This window comes from Eublepharis macularius, chromosome 5 (genome assembly GCF_028583425.1).
Source record: "Eublepharis macularius isolate TG4126 chromosome 5, MPM_Emac_v1.0, whole genome shotgun sequence".
Classification (NCBI taxonomy): domain Eukaryota; kingdom Metazoa; phylum Chordata; class Lepidosauria; order Squamata; family Eublepharidae; genus Eublepharis; species Eublepharis macularius.
Window position 1 is genome coordinate 172,114,676 of NC_072794.1, and position 19,319 is coordinate 172,133,994.

General features: G+C 47.7%; 1 protein-coding gene across 1 annotated transcript in view; it reads left to right on the forward strand.

Annotated features, from left to right (window-relative positions):
- DNMT3B (DNA methyltransferase 3 beta) overlaps positions 1-19,319 on the forward strand; it is a 61,624-nt gene that overhangs the window by 24,847 nt on the left and 17,458 nt on the right. Inside the window, exons 2-10 of the mRNA XM_054981363.1 lie at positions 1,168-1,303; positions 3,065-3,171; positions 6,442-6,594; positions 6,925-7,077; positions 9,668-9,826; positions 10,938-11,045; positions 11,739-11,880; positions 17,169-17,297; positions 17,774-17,818. Coding sequence (XP_054837338.1) covers positions 1,174-1,303; positions 3,065-3,171; positions 6,442-6,594; positions 6,925-7,077; positions 9,668-9,826; positions 10,938-11,045; positions 11,739-11,880; positions 17,169-17,297; positions 17,774-17,818 — 1,126 coding nt within the window. The 5' untranslated portion in view covers positions 1,168-1,173. The remainder of the gene's footprint in view (positions 1-1,167; positions 1,304-3,064; positions 3,172-6,441; positions 6,595-6,924; positions 7,078-9,667; positions 9,827-10,937; positions 11,046-11,738; positions 11,881-17,168; positions 17,298-17,773; positions 17,819-19,319) is intronic.

Below are 19,319 nucleotides of genomic sequence, written 5' to 3' on the forward strand. Positions count from 1 at the left end.
GGGCAAGGAGCTGTTCCACTTGGCAGCAGAGGATAGAACCTGAAGCAACGGGCTTCAGTTACGTGCAGAAAGACATGCTTGATATTAGGAAAAACTTTTTCACGGTCAGAGTAGTTCAAAGGTGGAATCAGCTGCCTAGGGAGGTGGTGAGCTCCCCTTCACAGTTTTCAAGAAGAGGCTGGAGGAATATTTGTCAGGGATGCTTTAGGCTGATCCTGCACTGGGCAGGGGGTTGGACTAGATGGTCTCTATGGCCCCTTCCAACACTGATTCTGTGAATAGCTACCTAGAGAGTCAGGACTGGCTCCCAAAGCAGCAGAAATAACTCCTGCCAGTTTTGAATCAAGGTGTGGTGATGGGATGAGCCACGGCTTCACTGGCAAGGGTGGAGGGCTTCAAATTGTAAGAACCGGAGTTGTTCCCTACTTGAAAATTAGGCCACTCTGTTGGATTTTGTATGCAATATATGCTGTTGCATTGCTGTGCCCGAGCACATATGCTGCGACCCCCGAGACTGGTAAATAGCGGCAACCCGGGGGGTTCATTTTCCGGGGCAAAATACAGTTCCATCTGACAGGCCTCTCTTTTAGAGAACTGCGTTGCCCCAGGTGATGGAAGCGGGTCTGTTGCATGCCTCCAGGGCGACTTCCGTCTTCACCACCTCCTAAGTCTTGGAAGTGCTTATGCTAAACTCTGTTCGTTGCAAGAGTAATAGGAATATTTTGCTGTGATTTTACTCCAATATTGATAGCTCCTCTAGGAAGTCCACCGTTTGACCAATAACTGCACGTTTTTTACAACATCTTGCAAAGTTATCGTTTCTCGTGGTCCGTTCTGCCCGATATTAGATGAAATGATTGTGAAGTTTTCTGCTCGGAAATCTCACCACAGCACAAGAAAATCTCGCCGTTCCTCCACAGTTGTCTGTGCTTATAAATGCGTTCCAGAATGGTGGCATTGAAGCACAACCTTCTGATGAACGTTGTGCACTATGTGGTTATTCCTCTTCTGTTTGTCGCCGCATGGGGTCCTATATAGGATGACGAATCACAGAATCTCAAGCACTGTTCTCTTCTCTCCATGTGGCAAGATTTCCCTGGAAAATCAGTTCCCTTTTTTAGAAACGTGTGGGCTGAAGACTGCATTTTCTGAAAATCCGTCCTGCAGGTTAACATGAAAAGGGAAAAACGCATCCATGAGGCGGTGGAGAATGGCGAAGAGCTGGCCGTGGTCAACGGGATTTGCACTGATCCGGCTGAGGACAAAAGGCAGGCCGTTTCAGAAGGCGCGAGGAATCATGCAGGTATCCTTATGCAAGCGCTTTTCCTGCAATCAGTACTTGAGGGGTGTGTGTGTGTGGGGGGGGGGCTATGTTCCCCCCTGCCCCTGCTTGGCTGGCATGTTTGCTTCCCCTCACAGTTACGCCCAACAAAATGACAAGTGGGGCTGCGTAGAACAGGTGAGTGGTGGTTGGCCGTGCCAAGAAGTCTCTTCTGTGCTTGTAGACTGAGGTGCTCTGGTTTCCCCTGGGGCTTAGTGGAGTAGTGGAGTAGAGGACACTCGGGCCCACCAGGATCTTGTATCGTTTAGGCGGGCCGGTAAGACAGAGATGTTCCGCCAGGCATACGGTGGAGGCTAATTTTAGTCCATCAGTGCCAAGCCTTCCACCGGTCTTCTATGAGGGGTTATGGAGGGTCCACTGCTGGCTGCCCTGAAAAGGGGTACAGTATTCTATCTGTCCTCTACTTCCTCCCCTTTTTGTATGCTGATGGGCAGGAGTGCAGAACTGCCTCGTCTTGGAACGGTTTTATTGATTGCTGTTTTTAAGGCTGTGTTTACTGTTTTTTTGTTGTATTTTAATCAATGTTGTACCTCGCCCTGAGCTCGCTTGTGGGAAGGGTGGGCTACAAATTAATCAAATAAATAAATAAATAAAGTAGCCTCTGCTTTGCATGCCAAAGGCCTTCCCCTTGGTCCTTGGCCCTCTTCTGCCTTAGCAGAAGATGCTTAGTGTGAGGGTATAAAGGGTATAAAGTCCGACTTGGTAGAAGGAAGCTTCCTAGCTTGCCACGGAGCTGGTGGGAAGAGTAGCTTCTTGGGCAATGAAGTCTGGGGTGGCCTGGGACAAGGGGCCCTTGTGTTACTGGTGGGGCTGCTTCCCGGGCCAAAGTTAGGGTTGCCAGGTCCCCTTACCTTCTGGGCGGGAGGTGTGGGACGTGGCGCTCACCTTTGGGACATCTTAATGATGATGTCACTTCTGGGAAGTGATGGTATCGCGCATGTGTGCCCTAGGAGCGCTCTTGCACTCCACAGCGGGCCGATTTCGGCCCATTTGGGGCTGAATCGAGCTGCTGCAGAGTGTGGGAGCACTGCTGGGGTGGTGTGATGGCCCCTGGAGTGCGCCTGCCCTCCGCAGGGGGCCAAATCAGGCCCAGTTTGGGCCAAAATTGGTCTACTGCGTGCCCCGGGAAGTGTGTCCCCCCACCTCCTGGGTGCCTGCCAGTAGGGGGCAATCTCTGCTCAGCGATCAGTGGGTGAGGGCAAATCCACAGGAGTTTGCCTACCCCCGGTGGGCACCTGGAAACCCTAGCTATGGTGGCTAGGACAATGGGGATAGGTCACCAGTGTTACGCCAGGGCAGGAACCTTTGGAGGTGAGGTAAAAGGCCCACCTGCCCTTGAAAGAGGTGCTGTGCCAAGCTCTTGTAAGGCTGGATTGGAAAGGAGCCAGTGGCTACCCACACATCCTGGGACTGGCCCACGTATTAATAGCCATCTTGCTGTGTTAAGGATAGTGAAAAAGAGCAGCAGCCAAGCTGAACTTTGCTATGGACAGGCTGCAGTGCCAGTCCTGAGAAGCCCTGAGCACAACTTACCTGATTCATGGCCAGGTGGGCAAGAGTGGCAGCTCAGCGGAGCTTTCGTCACCTGATGGCAATGGAGGGAAAGGCAAGATAGGGGGAGGAGAAAACACCCCGGGCCATGTGGGGCATGCTTGCTTTTTCTGGAATTTCTGGAAGTCTCTGTTAAGCCGACCTACCCAATGCAATTTTTCCTTTCTATAGACAACACCGGACCTCAAAACGTTTCAGGCAAGTCCAAAGGGCTGCCGAAGAGGGAGGCCTCCAAGGAAGCTGCCTCCTTGCCCCCGGGCGCCAAGGAAGGGCAAGAGGTAAGTTCTTCCGCTCACAGGGTGCCACAGCGGATTCTTGCATTCCTTCCTGCCTGGGCATTGACAATACACTGTGCCAGGTATGGGGTGTGAAACCTAAGAGTTCAAAGAATCTCTGCTTTCATTGGGGAAACCCCCCATCAAACAAAGTTCCTCAGGGGCAAAAGTTGTTCTTGAATGTTCCAGCGTAGTCTACTGCAGTCTTGGAGGCCAGTGTGTAACAAGCTTTTGCCCGTGTTTGAAACTAAGCTTCTACCAGCCAAGAGAAAGATGTATCTCTCTCCGGGAGAGTTTACAGCAATTAGTCTTTAGACCTGTCAAAAGATAAGTTCTTTGAACCAGCTGTTTATCAGTACATGTATTTATATAGGGTTCAATATTTCTTTGCAACTCTTTATCAAACACAGAGACACCTGTCTAGAGTTTATTTCACTTTATTGAAAATGCACCCTAGTTTTTTAATGAAGCAAGTAATCAAAATATAAAAGGCTATTAATATGAATCCTATAAAAACAGAACACAGAAAGGCAATAAGAAATAAGTTTGCTAGCATTTCTTAATAAATCCTAAGTTTAACGTGCTCAAAGTTTCTATGAAATACGTAGGTAGAATAAGTTCTCACCTAGATTCTCTCAAGAGGTTTCTTCCATCAGTACCCTGCCATTCTATCTGTGTTTGCAATTATATACCTCATCATATGCAAATATTTAAGGTCTATTCACATGATAGCACAAACAAATAATGATTGGTTTGACACTTCACTGAATATTCATAATCTCCATAGTACAGCCTTCCAATTAGTGAAAAATTATGTCATACTCTGATCTGCAAAAGAAAACTATTAATCTCTGAGAAGTGTCAGAAAAAGTTAAGTTGAACGATCACCATTGGTTGAATCTCTGATAGAGGAACATTAATCTCGATAGAGTCCACTATTTTAATTAGCTGTCAAAGGATGAAAGCACACCTGTTAGAATTACCTAACACATAGAAAAAATACACAGAAAGTTCATGCGAAGTTTAAAAGTTCATCTAGCAAATACAAGAGCTTGGCCTAGTATTGTTCAGTATTGATTATTGTCAGGTGATTTTAATCTATATTGGCATAACAAGTGGAAGTTTTGGTTCGGTCTTTAGAGCTTCCTTATTCAGAGGCAGTTTACCTTTAGTAGTGGAGGAAAGAGGAGGAGGATGGTTGCCTTCCCACCCTGCTTCTGGATTTCCAGAAGATATTTTTGCTTGCTATTCTTTTGGAAACGGGAGTGGACAGAGGAGCGTGTGCTCTGAGCCTCCTGGCTCTTCTGGTGCCTCTTCCTCTCTGCCACCCCCTTCTCTACAGTAGGTGCTTTTCATTGCTTGCTTCCTTAATCCCCAGATCTAAGCATTGCCAAACAATAACAACAACAACAATAATAAATGATCAAGATCTTGCAGGGTTTTAGAATACAAACTGATCGACAACTTGAAGACAAGACACCAAACATAACAGCTGTGGAACATAGAAAAGTTTGGATAATAGACATTGCAATTCCAAGGGGTGCCAGAGTCAAAGAAAAAGAACAAGAAAAATGATTAAATATCAAGATCTGGCAGTAGAAACCACCCGACTATAGATGAATTTATTTATTTATATTCGAATTATATTCCACCATCCCCACAATAGCAGGCTTAGGACGGATTACAGTTTAGATACAGTTTAAAATTACATTTAACAATTCATACAGTTTAAAATGATGAAACGTTCAGCATTCCAAAGATTAAAATACGTGTACATGTACATATACACAGCGGCACAATAAAATACGATATACACATACACAGCATCACCACCCTTTAGCCATCTCCAGAGCATCGACAGGGAATATTCAATAGATGGAGGGTGTCATTAGTGGGTTGGGCATGTCCTGTGCTCAGCCGGGCAGGGGGTTCCACCTGGCATCAGCCATATGCCTGGCGGAACACCTCTGTCTTACATAGTAATACAACAGAAGAATGTAACAGTAGTTCCCATTGTCATCAGGGCACCGGGAACTATTTTGAAAAATATGGAAAAACTGCAGCTTTCTGACATAGCACCTACAGAACTGCAAAAGATTGCATTACTTGGAACAGCGTACATTTTACACCGATACCTGGCCGATACTTAGGTCTCTGGTGGAAACTTGTATCAGCTCAGCAAGGCCAATTAATGATAACGTGATCTTTATTTATTATTGATTGTGTTGCGTGTAACAACAACAATAACAACAACAACACAACCGATTTATATACTGCCCTTCAGGGCAACTCGACACCCACTCAGAGCGGTTTACAAAGTTATGTCATTATTATCCCCACAACAAACACCCTGCGAGGTGGGTGGGGCTGAGAGAGCTCTGAGAGAGCTGTGACTGACCCAAGGCCACCCAGCTGGCTTCAAGTGGAGGAGTGGGGAATCAAACCCGGCTCTCCAGATTAGAGCCTCGCACTCTTAATCTTAATTATAGTCCCGCTGCTACACCACACAGATGAAATGTTATAGCCAAAGTGGGTATAGGGGTCCTAGAAGGGGACAATATCTTCTGGGGTCGTCCAGCCCAGCCGCCTGCTCCCTGCAGCAGCCAGAGCTTTACATAAAACTTCTTTGTCAGGGCGGAAAAGAACCACCCTGCACTCAGTCTATGGCTGGCAGTGACCTAAGCGCTCACCCGCAGCCCTTCCTGCCTCCTGGTGGTTCCTCCAGGCACCCACCCCACTCATTTGCCAGCACATCTTTTGCACCTGTCGGGCTGTCAGAAGCACGCACAATTTGTGGCTGCCCAGCAAGGGCTTTATTTCATCTCCTGTCTTTGGAGCCTGCCTCGGTTCACAGAAGCGGGTGTCAAAGCACCTGGCGAGCCATTGGAGAGGACTAAGCAAGTTGCACTCGGATAGGTTGGTCAGAGCTTAGAACCGGAAACTTGGAGAGTTTTGAAAACTGCTGCATATATATCATTGCTGGTGTGCTCAGGACACGGTTGGTGAGCAGCGTGGAATGCAGACAACCTGGAGAACAACTTTGCCAGCGTCTGCATCGGGGTCCGTGACTGTGCCAAGTAGATTCTGTGCAGAATGCCGGCTCCTGCCTTGTCCTCCTTTACTCTCCAGATGCCTGGCTGGCTTTAGAGGAGCCACCCTGGAGCTGTTGATCTTCCCCTATGGAACAGGGAGGGACTGCGCATATTTTTGCATCTTGTTTTCCCTGGGAGAGGGCCTACGGCGGAGTGAGTGACCTGTCTGCTTGGCTCCCAGGTACGAACCCGTGGAACTGCCGGCTGGGAGAACAGCTTGCGGCAGAGGCCTCCTCCCCGGATAGTCTTCCAGGCAGGACCAGCCTCACAGGAGAAGAAGCCCAAAGACGATGTGGAGAGCGTGGAAGGCTTTAAGGAACGACACAAAATTCGGGTAGGTCCTTGGCCCTCTTGCTGGGAAGTCATATGGTGGGAAGCTGGCAGAGGCTGGATTTTCTTCCTTGAGACGCTTGTGGGACTTGCTTGCTGCCTTTTGGGTCAGCGAGGAGAGGCCGTGCCATGGGGAGAGCATTAAATTTAAAATGAAGGAGACCCATAACGGTCCCAAACCCTGGGACACCCCTGGAGTTTATTCTCCTGTCCTCTTTCTTGTCGAAGGCCCTGGAAATTTTTATCCTGGGCCGTAATACGCAGGGCGAGTGAGCCTTCCATGTGCCCGTGCCGTCCTCCATCTCCTTTCCCAGCTCTTCCTTCTTCTTGCCAGTATTCCAGGAGGCTGTCTGCGGCCCCCAAGATTGACTTTGCGGAGGACAGTCTCTTAGAATTTGACCAGAGTGACAGCAGCGGAGGCCCTGGCGTCCCCAATGGATGTTCTCCGCTGTACACAGGAGTGCTGAGAAGCGTCGAGGAATACCAGGTGGGAGATTGGCTAGGCCGGGCGCATTAAGGGGCAGGCCAGGTTCCTTCTGAGAGTAAATGTGGATCAGGTGAGATCGAGGATGTGCGGCTTCCCTGAGACGCTCTTTGGTGTTTCTTTGGCTGGATTATTCAAGTTTTCTTCCACGGCATGGACGGCCTTTGTCTTAAAGCTGCCGTGGAAAGCGTGAGCATTTTAAAATTGCAACTGTGACCTTATGAGCAGGCCTGCAGCTGCTGATGGGAGCGGGGTCCATAGAGAGAGAAGATGACTGTTTTTAGTTACATATTTTGCTATTTGGTATGGAGAGTGCGGTCAAGTCATAGCTGACTTATGGCGACCCCAGTGGGGCTTTCACAGCAAGAGACTAGCAGAGGTGGTTTGCCATTGCCTGCCTCTACAGCCTCTTTACTAACCAAGGCCTACCCTGCTTAGCTTCTGAGATCCGACAGGATCAGGCTCACCTGAACTATTCAGGTCAAGGCTAAATACTGGTGGAGAGTGCTGTCAAATACTAGCTGACTTATGGTGACCCTTGGTGGGCTTTCCCCGCAAGAGGTGGTTTGCCATTGCCTGCCTCTGCAACCCTGGTCTTTGTTGGAGGTCTCCCATCCAATTACTAAGCAAGGCCGACCTTGCTTAGCTTCCAAGTTCTGACAACATTGGGCATGCCTGGGCTGTCTAGGTCAGGGCATTTAGCTATTTTCACCCGGCTTCTCTCCCCAATGGGGACACAGAGTGGTCCACAACACTCTCGTTATCCATTTTATCCCCAAGATCACCCCAGTATTGAGTGGGGATTCGAACTTGGATCCTAGTCTGAAAGTCTGACGGGAGTGACACACAGCCTGAACAACTGGGAAAGGGGGGAATCCACCACGGACTGTGATTCTCTATGGCCACAGCGTGGCGCCACTCTATCCCTTAGCATCTCTCTGGTAAATTTGCATTGGAAGTGTGGCGAGGAATACCTCTTCAGTTTTAACCCAGATGTGCCTCTAAGGACCCTCGTGGTGTGACGTCAGTCTTTTTTTTCCAGCTGTGTATTTGGATCTCCACAGTGCCCTGATGTCCCTGTCCTCCTGTCTGTGTCTAACTAAAGACTGATGCCTCGGTGCTTCTTTAATACAGAAAGTGCCTCTGAACATGTACAGAATGCCCCCTCCCCACTGAGCAACACCGGCGCACTGTCAGAATTCAAAACTGCGGTGCACCACCAAAATGTATGGACGTTCAAAATGTCCAGAACAGATGGCAGACCTCCCAGCAGCTCCCCAGCATCTGTCTTTTTAGAAAGTAAACATACTCATCATGCTCTTTCATTCCACGAATGCACTTCCCCCAAACATCTGAAAAATTTAGGGCTTATTCCAGAGGGGAAGCGGCGTTAATCTGCTGCAGCCAGATTCACAGAGAGTCAGCCTTCTGGCGCTTTAAAAAAACTAACACCTGTATTGTGGCAGAGACGTTTGTCAGCCACGTGCTGGTTTTGCAAATCTTTTACTTGGTTCCTGCCCCAGCTGGTGAGAAGGCCAAAAGAGTTTTATTCTGGGTTCTGTTCGCACATTCAGACACACTGTCCCTATCCCTCAATAAATCTTATGATCCTAGGCAGAGGAAGGGCAGGAAGGGTTACATCAGTGCTTAGTTCTCATGGCCCCTTCTTACAGCCCAGGGTAAGGCCATTTGCCATTTTGGGTTCAGGAAGCAATTTTCCCCAGACCAGTTTGGCCAGGGATCCTGGAGATTTTTTGCCATCTTCTGGGCATGGAGCAGGGGTCATTGGGTATATGTGTGTAGGGGGGGAGGTAATTGTGAATTTCCTGCATTGCGGAGGGGGTCAGACTAGGTGACACTAAAGTCCCTTCCAAACCTATGATTCTGTGAACCTGGGCAGATCATGAGAAGGAGGGCAGAATGGGTTACATCAGTGCTTAGTTCTCGTGGCCCCTTCTTACATGCCCAGGGTAAGGCTGATGGCCACTTCGGAGCCAGGAAGCAATTTTCTCCATGCCAGTTTGATTAGGTATCCTGGAGGTGTTTTGCCATATTCTGGGCATGGAGTAAGGGTCACCGTGTGTGGGGGGCGGGGCGGGGGGAGGTATTTGTGAGTTTCTTGCATTGTGCAGGGGGTTGGACTATATGACCCTAGAGGTACCTTCCAACCCTATGATTCTATGTATCTCTGAACCTCTGTGTGGCCCCAGATATCAGGATGAGTGTGCAGATACTTGGATGATGCTCCTTGGGAGCAGACTTTGGGGTTTACTTCCTGCCCTCTCCTTTTGAGCGGAAGTTCACAGACGTGGAAGTGGGTGGTGTTTGCGAAAGGAGATCCAGTTACGTTGCAGGGGTTGTGGCCTTCCCATGTCACTTCCGCTGAGGTAATAGGGGAGGGGGTGGCCTGCACACGTCACTTCCTATGATACAGCAAATATGCAAAATGCCTAATTAATATCCTGTGATCCTGGAGAATTCCAACCTCCGTTGTGGGTTGAGGTCAGACCCTACCTGTTCCTCAGAACGGCCCACTAGTACTCACGATGGTATTTCTTTTGTGAGATGATTTTGTCCTGTCCTCGGCTTACAGGACGGAAAGAATTTTAGAATCGGGGAACTCGTTTGGGGCAAGATCAAAGGTTTCTCTTGGTGGCCCGCCATCGTGGTGTCTTGGAAAGCCACGTCCAAACGACAGGCTGCTCCCGGCATGCGCTGGGTGAAATGGTTTGGTGATGGAAAGTTTTCAGAGGTAAGAAGGGTGGAGGAAGGGAAACAGGGGACGTTTCAGGCTTTCAAAATTGAGTTCACTGTTGGTTTTTTAAAACTGAAATTATGATCAAAGGAAAACCCTATCCTGGGTATAATTCTCTAGGGCTGCTTATCTGCACCAACCTCTTTGAAATACATGGGACAGATGGCAGAACAGGGCTTTCTTAACCTTTCTTGAAATGTTTATCCAGAGCTGAGCTGTTAATAAATTGGAAGGGATGTATGCAAATTGCATCCCTCCTTGTCGCTCTCCGGAGTTGCTGTTTGGACCTTCCCAAGGTTGGGACTATTAATGAAGAGTATGTGATATAAGATAAAAGATATTTAGCATTTATGTAGCACTTAGTGCTTCATATTTTGCCAGTATGAGCATAGGCTAATGAGAGAGGTTCATATATTGACCTGGGTGTGTGTTATGTGCCATCAAGTCACCTCCAACCTATGGCGACCGTATGAATAAAAGACCTCCAAAATGTGCTGTCGTTAACAGTCTTGCTCAGATCCTGCAAACGGGAGGCCGTGGCTTCTTTTATTGAGTCCAGCCATCTCGTTTTAGGTCTTCCTCTTTTCCTACTGCCTTCCGCTTTTCCTAGCATTATTGACTTTTCCAGAGAATCTGGTCTTCTCATGATGTGGCCAAAGTACGATAGCCTCAGTTTTGTCATTTTAGCTTCTAGGGAGAATTCAGGCTTAATTTGATCTAGAACCCGATATCCAGCCAAAGACTTGGCTGTAGAGCAGATATGATTTGATAAGGGTTGAACCCTGCCAGCTTTTCCGCTGGTGGTCCTTTTGGTTAAAACCCATGTATGATAAGGAGAGTTGGAGGAGGGAATGCCCCCCCCTTCTTCTTGCACCAACAGTACAGCAGGAGCATATGAGAGAGGATGAGTCGGGACTTGAACTCATGTCTCTCTGTTCTCATTCCACGGTCTGTCCACTACAGGAACACACTGGTGACTGTTCAGGCTAGCTGCATGGATTTTTCAGAAAATTGCCTCTCTTTGAACATGTTAATTACAGGAACTCCATAATAGCTAAATTCTGTGAATGACACGGTTGTGATCTTAGCATGCTTGATATTACTGCAGGTCTCGGCAGACAAGCTGGTTGGATTGGTGGCATTCCAGGAGCATTTCAACAGCACCACCTTCCATAAGCTCGTGTCCTACCGGCAAGCCATCCTTCACGTTTTGGAGGTAAGCAGGGAGAGTGAGCAGGAAGAGGTTGGCAGGAGGGCCCTATGGGGTGGGCAGATGTTTCCGCCTATTGCTGCCAGCCCCCTTGCTGGTTTAAATGGTCCTCAAGCAGTGTAACGATTTGGGGGAACCTTGGCCTGCTAGCTGGTGCTACGTTATGAAGGGTTGATGCACGCGACAAATTCATAATCCATTTGAGGTTCTGCTGAAAAGCTCTCCTGGGCCAGATGGGGCACCAAGGCTATGGCTGATTCTGCATACCTTGGATAATGCACTTACTTTTATCAATCATTTGAGGTGGATTTTTTGTTCCGCACACAAAAAAATCCGTTCCAAATGATCTATAAAGAGGATTGGAAGTGCATTATCCAACGTGTGCGGAATCACTCAGTGATTGCTCCCCCTTGGCACTAACATCCCTTCACAGGCAAAGCCAGTAAGGTCCCGGCCCCCTCTCTGCTGACTGGTGGTTCTGGGATTCTGCTTCTGAACTGGGCAGAACCGTGACCTTTCTCTGATGCTCTTTAGCAGGGTTAGAAGGTGTGCCTGTCCTTCTGCTTGTCTGTCTTTGGCACGATCCTCTTTCAGGTTTGCAGTGAGAATTTGGCAAAGCCCTTTCCCCAGATCAGCGCTAGCCTGCCCATTTCAGAGGCACTGATGTGGCATCTTGGTAAAGTACTTTTCCTTTGGCAGGTGGCAAGCAGCCGAGTTGGCAAGACTTTCTCGAGTGCTGCAGGAGATTCACTGGAAGAGAAGCTGAAACCCATGGTGGACTGGGCCATCAATGGCTTCAAACCCACTGGAGGGAAAGGGCTGAAGCCCCCCAAGTCCTCAGGTTGGAAGCTTGCTTTGATCTAGGGGGAGAGTGACTGGGCAGCCTTTGGCGCCTGAGGTTGCCGGTTCCAGGGAACCTCTTGGCAGTCTGTGTTGGTGGCATCATTTCCAGAATCAGCGCTGACCTCCCCTGCTGCAGTAACAAGGAAAGCTAGTGGTGTGACCACCAGCATGCCAAATGGCAACCGAAGGGTGGAAACCATGGACTGCCCTACTGCAAGAGTGCATGGGCGTGCATGCTTGTGTGTGTGTGAATGCTGCCTTATGAAAACCCCTTCATGCCCAGAATGAACTTGGAATCACATGCAGGCTAGGCAAAATAGTAAAGAGTCCAGTAGCACCTTTAAGACTAACCCACTTTATTGTAGCATAAGCTTTTGAGAAACACTGCTCTCTTCATCAGATGCATCTGACGAAGAGAGCTGTGGCTCTCAATAGGTTATGCTACAATAAAGTGGGTTAGTCTTAAAGGTCAAAGATCCAGAGGAGTTAGCCATGTTAGTCTGTAGTAGCAAAATCAAAAACAGTCCAGTAGCACCTTTAAGACTAACCAATTTTATTGCAGCATAAGCTTTCGAGAATCAAGTTCTCTTCGTCAGATGCATGGTACAGAAACTGGTCAAATACAGAAGAGGAGGGGGGAGAGGGGAGAGAAGGAGAGGAGGGACAAGATGCAATTAGGGGGGAGGCAACCAAAACATTCCTTTGCTAGTAAATGTAAACATCTCCTTTTGGTGTGGAGTCAGTTTGCCGTGTTAGTTTGCAGCAGTAAAAGCATCCAATTTCTATGTAGTATAAGCCCTCGATAACCACAGCTCTCCCTGCCAGATGCATCTGACAAAGAGAACTGTGGTCCCCGAAAGCCTACACCAGGCGTCACTGGGCTCCCCCAGACCACGCCGCTGTAAAGGAAATCTGTTACCGGTGATAATGTGATAACCATTCATAGTCTCTATTCAGTCCCAGCTTGACAGTGTCAAATTTGCATATGAATTCCAATTCAGCAGCCTCCTGCTGGATTTTGTTTTTGAAAGGTTTCTGTTGAACCACAGCGACCTTTAAGTCTTTGGTGGAATGTCCTGGTAGACTGAAGTGTTCTCCCACTGGTTTCTGGACGTTGCCATTTCTAATGTCAGATTTGTGTCCATTTATTCTTTTGCGTAGAAGTTGGCTGGTTTGTCCAATGTACAGAGCAGAAGGACATTGTTGGCACATGAGGGCATATATCAGATTGGAGGATGAGCAGCTGTAAGAGCCAGAGACAGTGTAGTTGATGCCATTGGGTCCTGTAATTGTATTCCCTGGGTAGATATAAGGGCAGAGCTGGCATCTGGGTCTGTTGCAGGGCCTGGTACCTGTGCTGGTGACTCTGCTGGCTGATTCATGATTGTGTTTGAGAAGTCGTTTAAGGTTGGGGGTTACTGGAGTCTTTACTATTTTGCAACTGCAGACTAACACGGCTAACTCCTGGATCTATGACCATGGAAAGCACCACATATAATATATGGTGGCCACATATCTAGTTGTGCAAGCCGTTACCCACAACCTGAATTGGGACGGTTCTGGAAAATGTGCCTGCTCCTAGCTGAGGCATGAGTTAAACATGAGATCTGACACGGCAAAGGAATTCATTGTGCAGCTTTTTATGGACTTGGAATCTCATTTCAGCTGTGCTTCAGAAGCGTGCTAAGTGCTGTACCAAACCTCTGAATAGTTCTCCTCTCTGCTCCACGGTCACAGAATCACAGAATTGGAAGGGGCCATACAGACCTTCTAGTCCAACCCCCTGCCCAACACAGGATGAGCCTGAAGCATCCCTGACAAATATTCCTCCAGTCTCTTCTTGAAAACTGCCAGTGAAGGGGAGCTCACCACCTCCCTAGGCAGCTGATTCCACCTTTGAACTACTCTGACCGTGAAAAAGTTTTTCCTAATATCCAGCTGGTACCTTTCTGCATGTCATTTAAGCCCATTGCTTCAGGTCCTATCCTCTGCTGCCAACTGGAACAGCTCCCTGCCCTCCTCCAAATGACAGCCTTTCAAATGCTTAAAGAGAGCAATCATGTCCCCCCCTCAATCTCCTCTTCTCCAAACTAAACATTCCCAAGGCCCTCAGCCTTTCCTCGTAGGGCTCAGTCTCCAGACCCCTGATCATCCTCGTCGCTCTCCTCTGCACCCTCTCGATTTTGGCCACATCCTTTTCGAAGTGGAGCCTCCAGAACTGCACACAATACTCCAGGTGTGGCCTGACCAAGGCAGTATAGAGAGGGGCTATGACCTCCTGCGATTTCGACGCTATGGCCCCTTTGATACAACCCAGGATTGAATTAGCCTTTTTTGCCACCGCATCACACTGACTGCTCATATTAAGTTTACAGTCCACTCTTACCCCAAGATCCCTTTCGCATACACTACTGCCCAGAAGTGTATCCCCCACCCAGTATTTGTGCTTCCCATTTTTGTGGCCCAGATGTAATGCTGTGCACTTACCTGTGTTGAATGGCATCCTGTTTACGGTCAAGGCAGAAGAAGAAGGAAGAGGATTGGTGGCTGAATAGTGGCGGTAGGGAAGGTGAGGGCAGCCTGGACGGCTCAGGAGGAGCTCAGAGGTGGGTCCTGAGAAAAGGATGCGGGGAAGCGGCTGAAAGGACAGAGTGGAGGAGGCCTATCCAAAATCATGGCAGAGGGTCCCGGAGCTGGAGTCGCACGGGACGTAAGACAGAGCCATCGGCATTCTTGTGCAGAATGGAGGGAGCAAGACTGGACTCCGATGAGAAATTGTTGGAGGCAGTGAGGTGGAGACTTCGGAAACTGAGGACTAGAAGCTGGAATGACTCTCAAGGATCTGGCTGTAGCAGAGGGTGGAAATGGACAAGTTTAGCAGGAGAAAAGAGCAAGAGTCCAGCAGCACTTAACAAGATTTGTGATGGGGGATGAGCTTTCGTGAGTCACAGCTCACTTCTTCAGGTATATTCTTCAGGTATCTGAAGAAGTGAGCTGTGACTCACGAAAGCTCATATCCTACCAAAAATTTTGTTAGTTTTACAAGTGCCACTGGACTCTTGATCTTTTCTACTGCTGCAGACAGACTAACGTGGTTACCCATCCTGATATATCTCCAAGTTTCACAGAGGTTCTCTGAATTGTCTGCAGAAGGGTGGGCTGGCAAGAGGGGAAAAGACATGGCCGCTAACCTAGAGTAAGCAATACTCCAGCTAGAGCAGATTTTCCAGGGAAGCCTCCCTCCAGGCAACATCTAATAGACAAAGGGCTCTTGGAGAAGCTAACTTGGTTTATTTCTTGACAAGCCTGTTGGTGGCAGTCGAGGACAGCCAAAAGGCCTGGGGTTACCGTTCAGGAAGTTACAGGAAAGGATTGGATTTGTCTTTCTATAGACATGCTCCAGGCAGCTGCGAAAAGTCTAAATGGCATCATTATGGAAAGAAACACTTGAGGGCTGGCTTTTTGTCAGCTCGGGCATCTGTTCTCTCAAGTGGCTGCAGTCAGGATTGCAAATGAGGGTCTGATGTCCATGATACTTCTTTGCAGTATGACTCTGTGCGTGGGGAGATCCGCTTCCTGCCGTTTGTACTCCTCTGCCCCATGTGTGGAACATAACCTCAGTGTTCAGATTTATTGAATGAGTTGGCACATTTTTTTTGCCCTTCTCTGGGACGAAGGAGCTTGAGGAGGCTCACACCCTATCCGAATAAACGATAATAACTGCACTTACACACCGCTCTTCTAGACGGATTAGTGCCTCACTCAGAGCGGCAAACAAAGTCAGTGGGTGTATTCTTATCCCCGCCCGGTTGTCAAGGCCACGGACCGCTAAAACAGCCAGCTCCAAAAGGACAAGTGGCCCAAATGGCCTGCAACAGCTGGTGGGGGAAAAAAAACAGACCAACTTAAAGAAATAAAATCACAACTCAGCAGCAGCCAACCCGACTAAGTAAAGCAATCAAATGACAGTGAAAGCCAAATCCACAGCGTAGTCCAGTGCATACAGGGGTGGGGGCTCCCCCTCCCATGCAAGCTCAGTTCACACCAAAGCACCACCCGTACCAACAGCCTCTTTTCAAGGCAGGCTGGTTGACCTCTCCTCTGCCTTCTCCAGCTGCAGTGGCTAGTCTGCTTCCGCCCTCTGACCTCTGTCTTGTTTCCTTCCTTCTCCATGAGGCTGCCTGGGGCCACTTTTTAAACCTTTCCGGGCAGCTTCCTTCCCCTCTTCTTTCCTAGCCTGTAAGAAGAATAAAGCTGATCTGACCAAAGACCCATCTAATCCAGCACTTTCTTTTTCCATGCTGGCCAATCTAGAGCATTAACATGTCCAGAAATTTTAAAGCCATAGGGGAAAATCAGGGTGTCTATATCTTTTTTTAAAATAGATTTTTTGGGGGGGGCTGGGGGAATTGAAATATATGAAATATTTTCCTATCAAGCCTACATGTATTTGGCTGCTTGAATAACATGTAATTTTTAACTAAAGTAGCATACGATATATGTTATTTGGCACATTTGCGGAATTTAGAAGTATAAATGCTGTAGTTTTCTACAAGAAAAACTGCAAGTTTGTCTCTTACTTGAGAGAGGTATAAACTGCTGCACCCTGTGCTGTCTTAGCACATGGGTCTTTATTACTACCGCCTGAGAGGAAGGGAAAAAAAAATAAAAGCTGAAATTAGAAAACAAATTTTGTGGTGAAGAAAATAATTATTGGGACCGAAACACTATACACATGAATGGCAAGATCTGACTCCCGCTGCACTCCAATCTTGCTGTTCTGCTGCAATCAACCTAAAACTACTTTGGCACAATAATTCTTTAACGCTGCAGATTGTCTAACTTAAACATTTGCATGCTGCATATTTTGAGTGAGTAAATCCTTGTCTTAAATTATTTCACTCATTTCGAAAAACAAAATATTCATAGGATTCCCCCCACCCCACTCCCAGCGCTTGTCAGGAATTTGCGATTATTCCACTGGAGAAATGGAGGGGGGAGTCCTAGCGGAGGGATGGAGAAATTCAGGGGGGGGGAAGTCCCCCCCTTGAATGTTTCCACCCCACCCTCCAGGCCTTCATACCTCTAGGTCAACTCAATGCTTCTGGGCGCTTTGCAAGCCGCAGCGAGTGGAGGCCATTGTGCCTGCCTTACAGAAAGTGGAAGGGGGTTAATTTTTGCAAAAAGCTCTGTGCGAAAAGAGCTCTTGCTTACCCCCCCACAGTCCCCTGTGCCCATGACAAGCCTGCGTCTCAACAGAGCTTTCCTGCTTGCCTTTTCTTGCAGAGAACAGGGCCCTCCGCCGGAGCAGCGTGGAAGAGGCCGCCCCCCCTGAGCCTGCGCCCCCCACCAAACGGCTCAAGACCACCGTCTGCAACGGCAACAAGGAGCAAGGGGCGGAGCAGCAGAGCCGAGGTGCCCCATGTTTGCTGTGGGGAGGGGGGCTACTGAGGTCCAGTTTGCCAATGGCTTTGCCTGGGTCTGGCCTCATGCAGGAGAGATGCCATCTTTGACAGCTCTCTGACGATAAACCTGCCTGCAGGTGGACAAATAGCCTCGGAAGGGAAGGCTGACTTTTTCTGCGGAGGGAGATTTCTTTAATGGCCCATTATTTCTCCTTCCACCTGCAGTCTTGTGGGGAGGGCGGGCTGGAAGTCAAATTTTTTATTATTATTATTATTATTATTATTATTATTATTATTATTATTATTATTATTATTAATAATAATAATAATAATAATAATAATAATAGTTTAAAATGGTACAGCCTGGGCAAATGCTTTCCTGTGTGATTTTGGACTCTGAGGTGGACTGTTGGAGTAGAGAGGGAGGCATCACAACACCTCTCAAGAATTCCTCCACAACCTTATCCTTTCCCTCTTTCTTTCCAGAACGGATGGTCTCCGAAGTGAAGAACCGCAACAAGAGTTTGGAAGGTAATGCTTTCCCTTCATACCCCCAAATACTCATTAATTAATCGAAAATATTTATAACCAGGTCTTCATTGAAACTTTCTCAGAATTACAAACCCTAAATAAAGATTAGGTTTGTATCGCTCCTTCCTGACATGTTTGAGACAGCAGGCATGACACCACCCACCCATTTTATCTTCACAATAACCCTGCGAGATAGGTCAGACGAACTGGCTCAAGAGCAGCCCTTGAACTTTATAGCTGTGTAGTGGAATTGAACTTTAGTCTTTCCAATTGCAGTTCAACACTAATCGCTACGTCACTCTGACTCAGTTGTTGGGCCATCATTCAAATACTGCCTGTTAACAGTCACCACAGACACGAGAATCTCTGATGTTTCTAAATGTCTAATTGAAACATGGAATATTTGAATCACAGATGCACCGATTGTGCCTGTATTCAGGTCCATATTTGTTGCAGAACAAGGGTATGACTAACTACGACTAACTACAACAACAACATTCAATTTATATACCGCTCTTCAGGACAATTTAATGCCCACTCAGAGCGGTTTACAAAGTATGTCGTTATCCCCACAACAATCACCCTGTGAGGTGGGTGGGGCTGAGAGAGCCTTGAAAGAGCTGTGACTGGCCCAAGGTCACCCAGCTGGCTTCAAGTGGAGGCTCAAACCCGGCTCTCCAGATTAGAGTCCTGCCGCTCTTAACCATGACACCAAACTGGCTCTCAAACTAGGGTTGAGATCTGAGCTGGAAAGTCATTTGCTTCAGTTTTACCATTTTTTAAGAGATATGTTGTATCTCTTTTTAGGCTAAGGCATGCCCCGCCCTCCATTTTATCCTCACAACTACCCTGTGAGTTTAGACAGAGGCATTGTGACTCACTCAAGATCAGCCAGCAAGTTCCATTGCAGAGTGGGGGATGGAACCTGGGCCGCCCAAATTTGTCTTTTCTAACCCTTACATTATACTGGACAAACCAAGCATTTATAACAATATAATAACTGTGCGCTTATATACCGCACTTCTGGACAGATGAGTGCCCCATTCAGAGCATCTGTGAAGCTGGGGCTGAGAGGAGGGGCTGACCCAAGGCCACCTGCTGAGCTCAGGGCAGCAGTGAGATTCAAACCAGCAGAGTGCTGTCTCACAGCCCAGCCACTTAACCACTATGTTATAGCAGCTGTACAAATAATAACAATCATCTGTTCTTCTATACTGGTCTTCTAGACAGATTAGTGCCCACTCAGTGTGGTGAGCAAAGTCAGTGTTGTTATTATTATTTAAATATAAAATAATATTTAAATATTATTTTTAAATATTTAAGATGTTTTATCGGTTTTAAAGATATCGTATTTTATGTTATTCTGTTAATTGGAATCCGCCCTGAGCCTGCTGGTGCAGGGAGGGTGGAATACAAATTGAATAAAATAAATAAAATATCCCAGCAGTTCAGCTAGGGTGGAGAGGAGTGGCTGACCCAAGGCCACCTACTGAGTTAATAA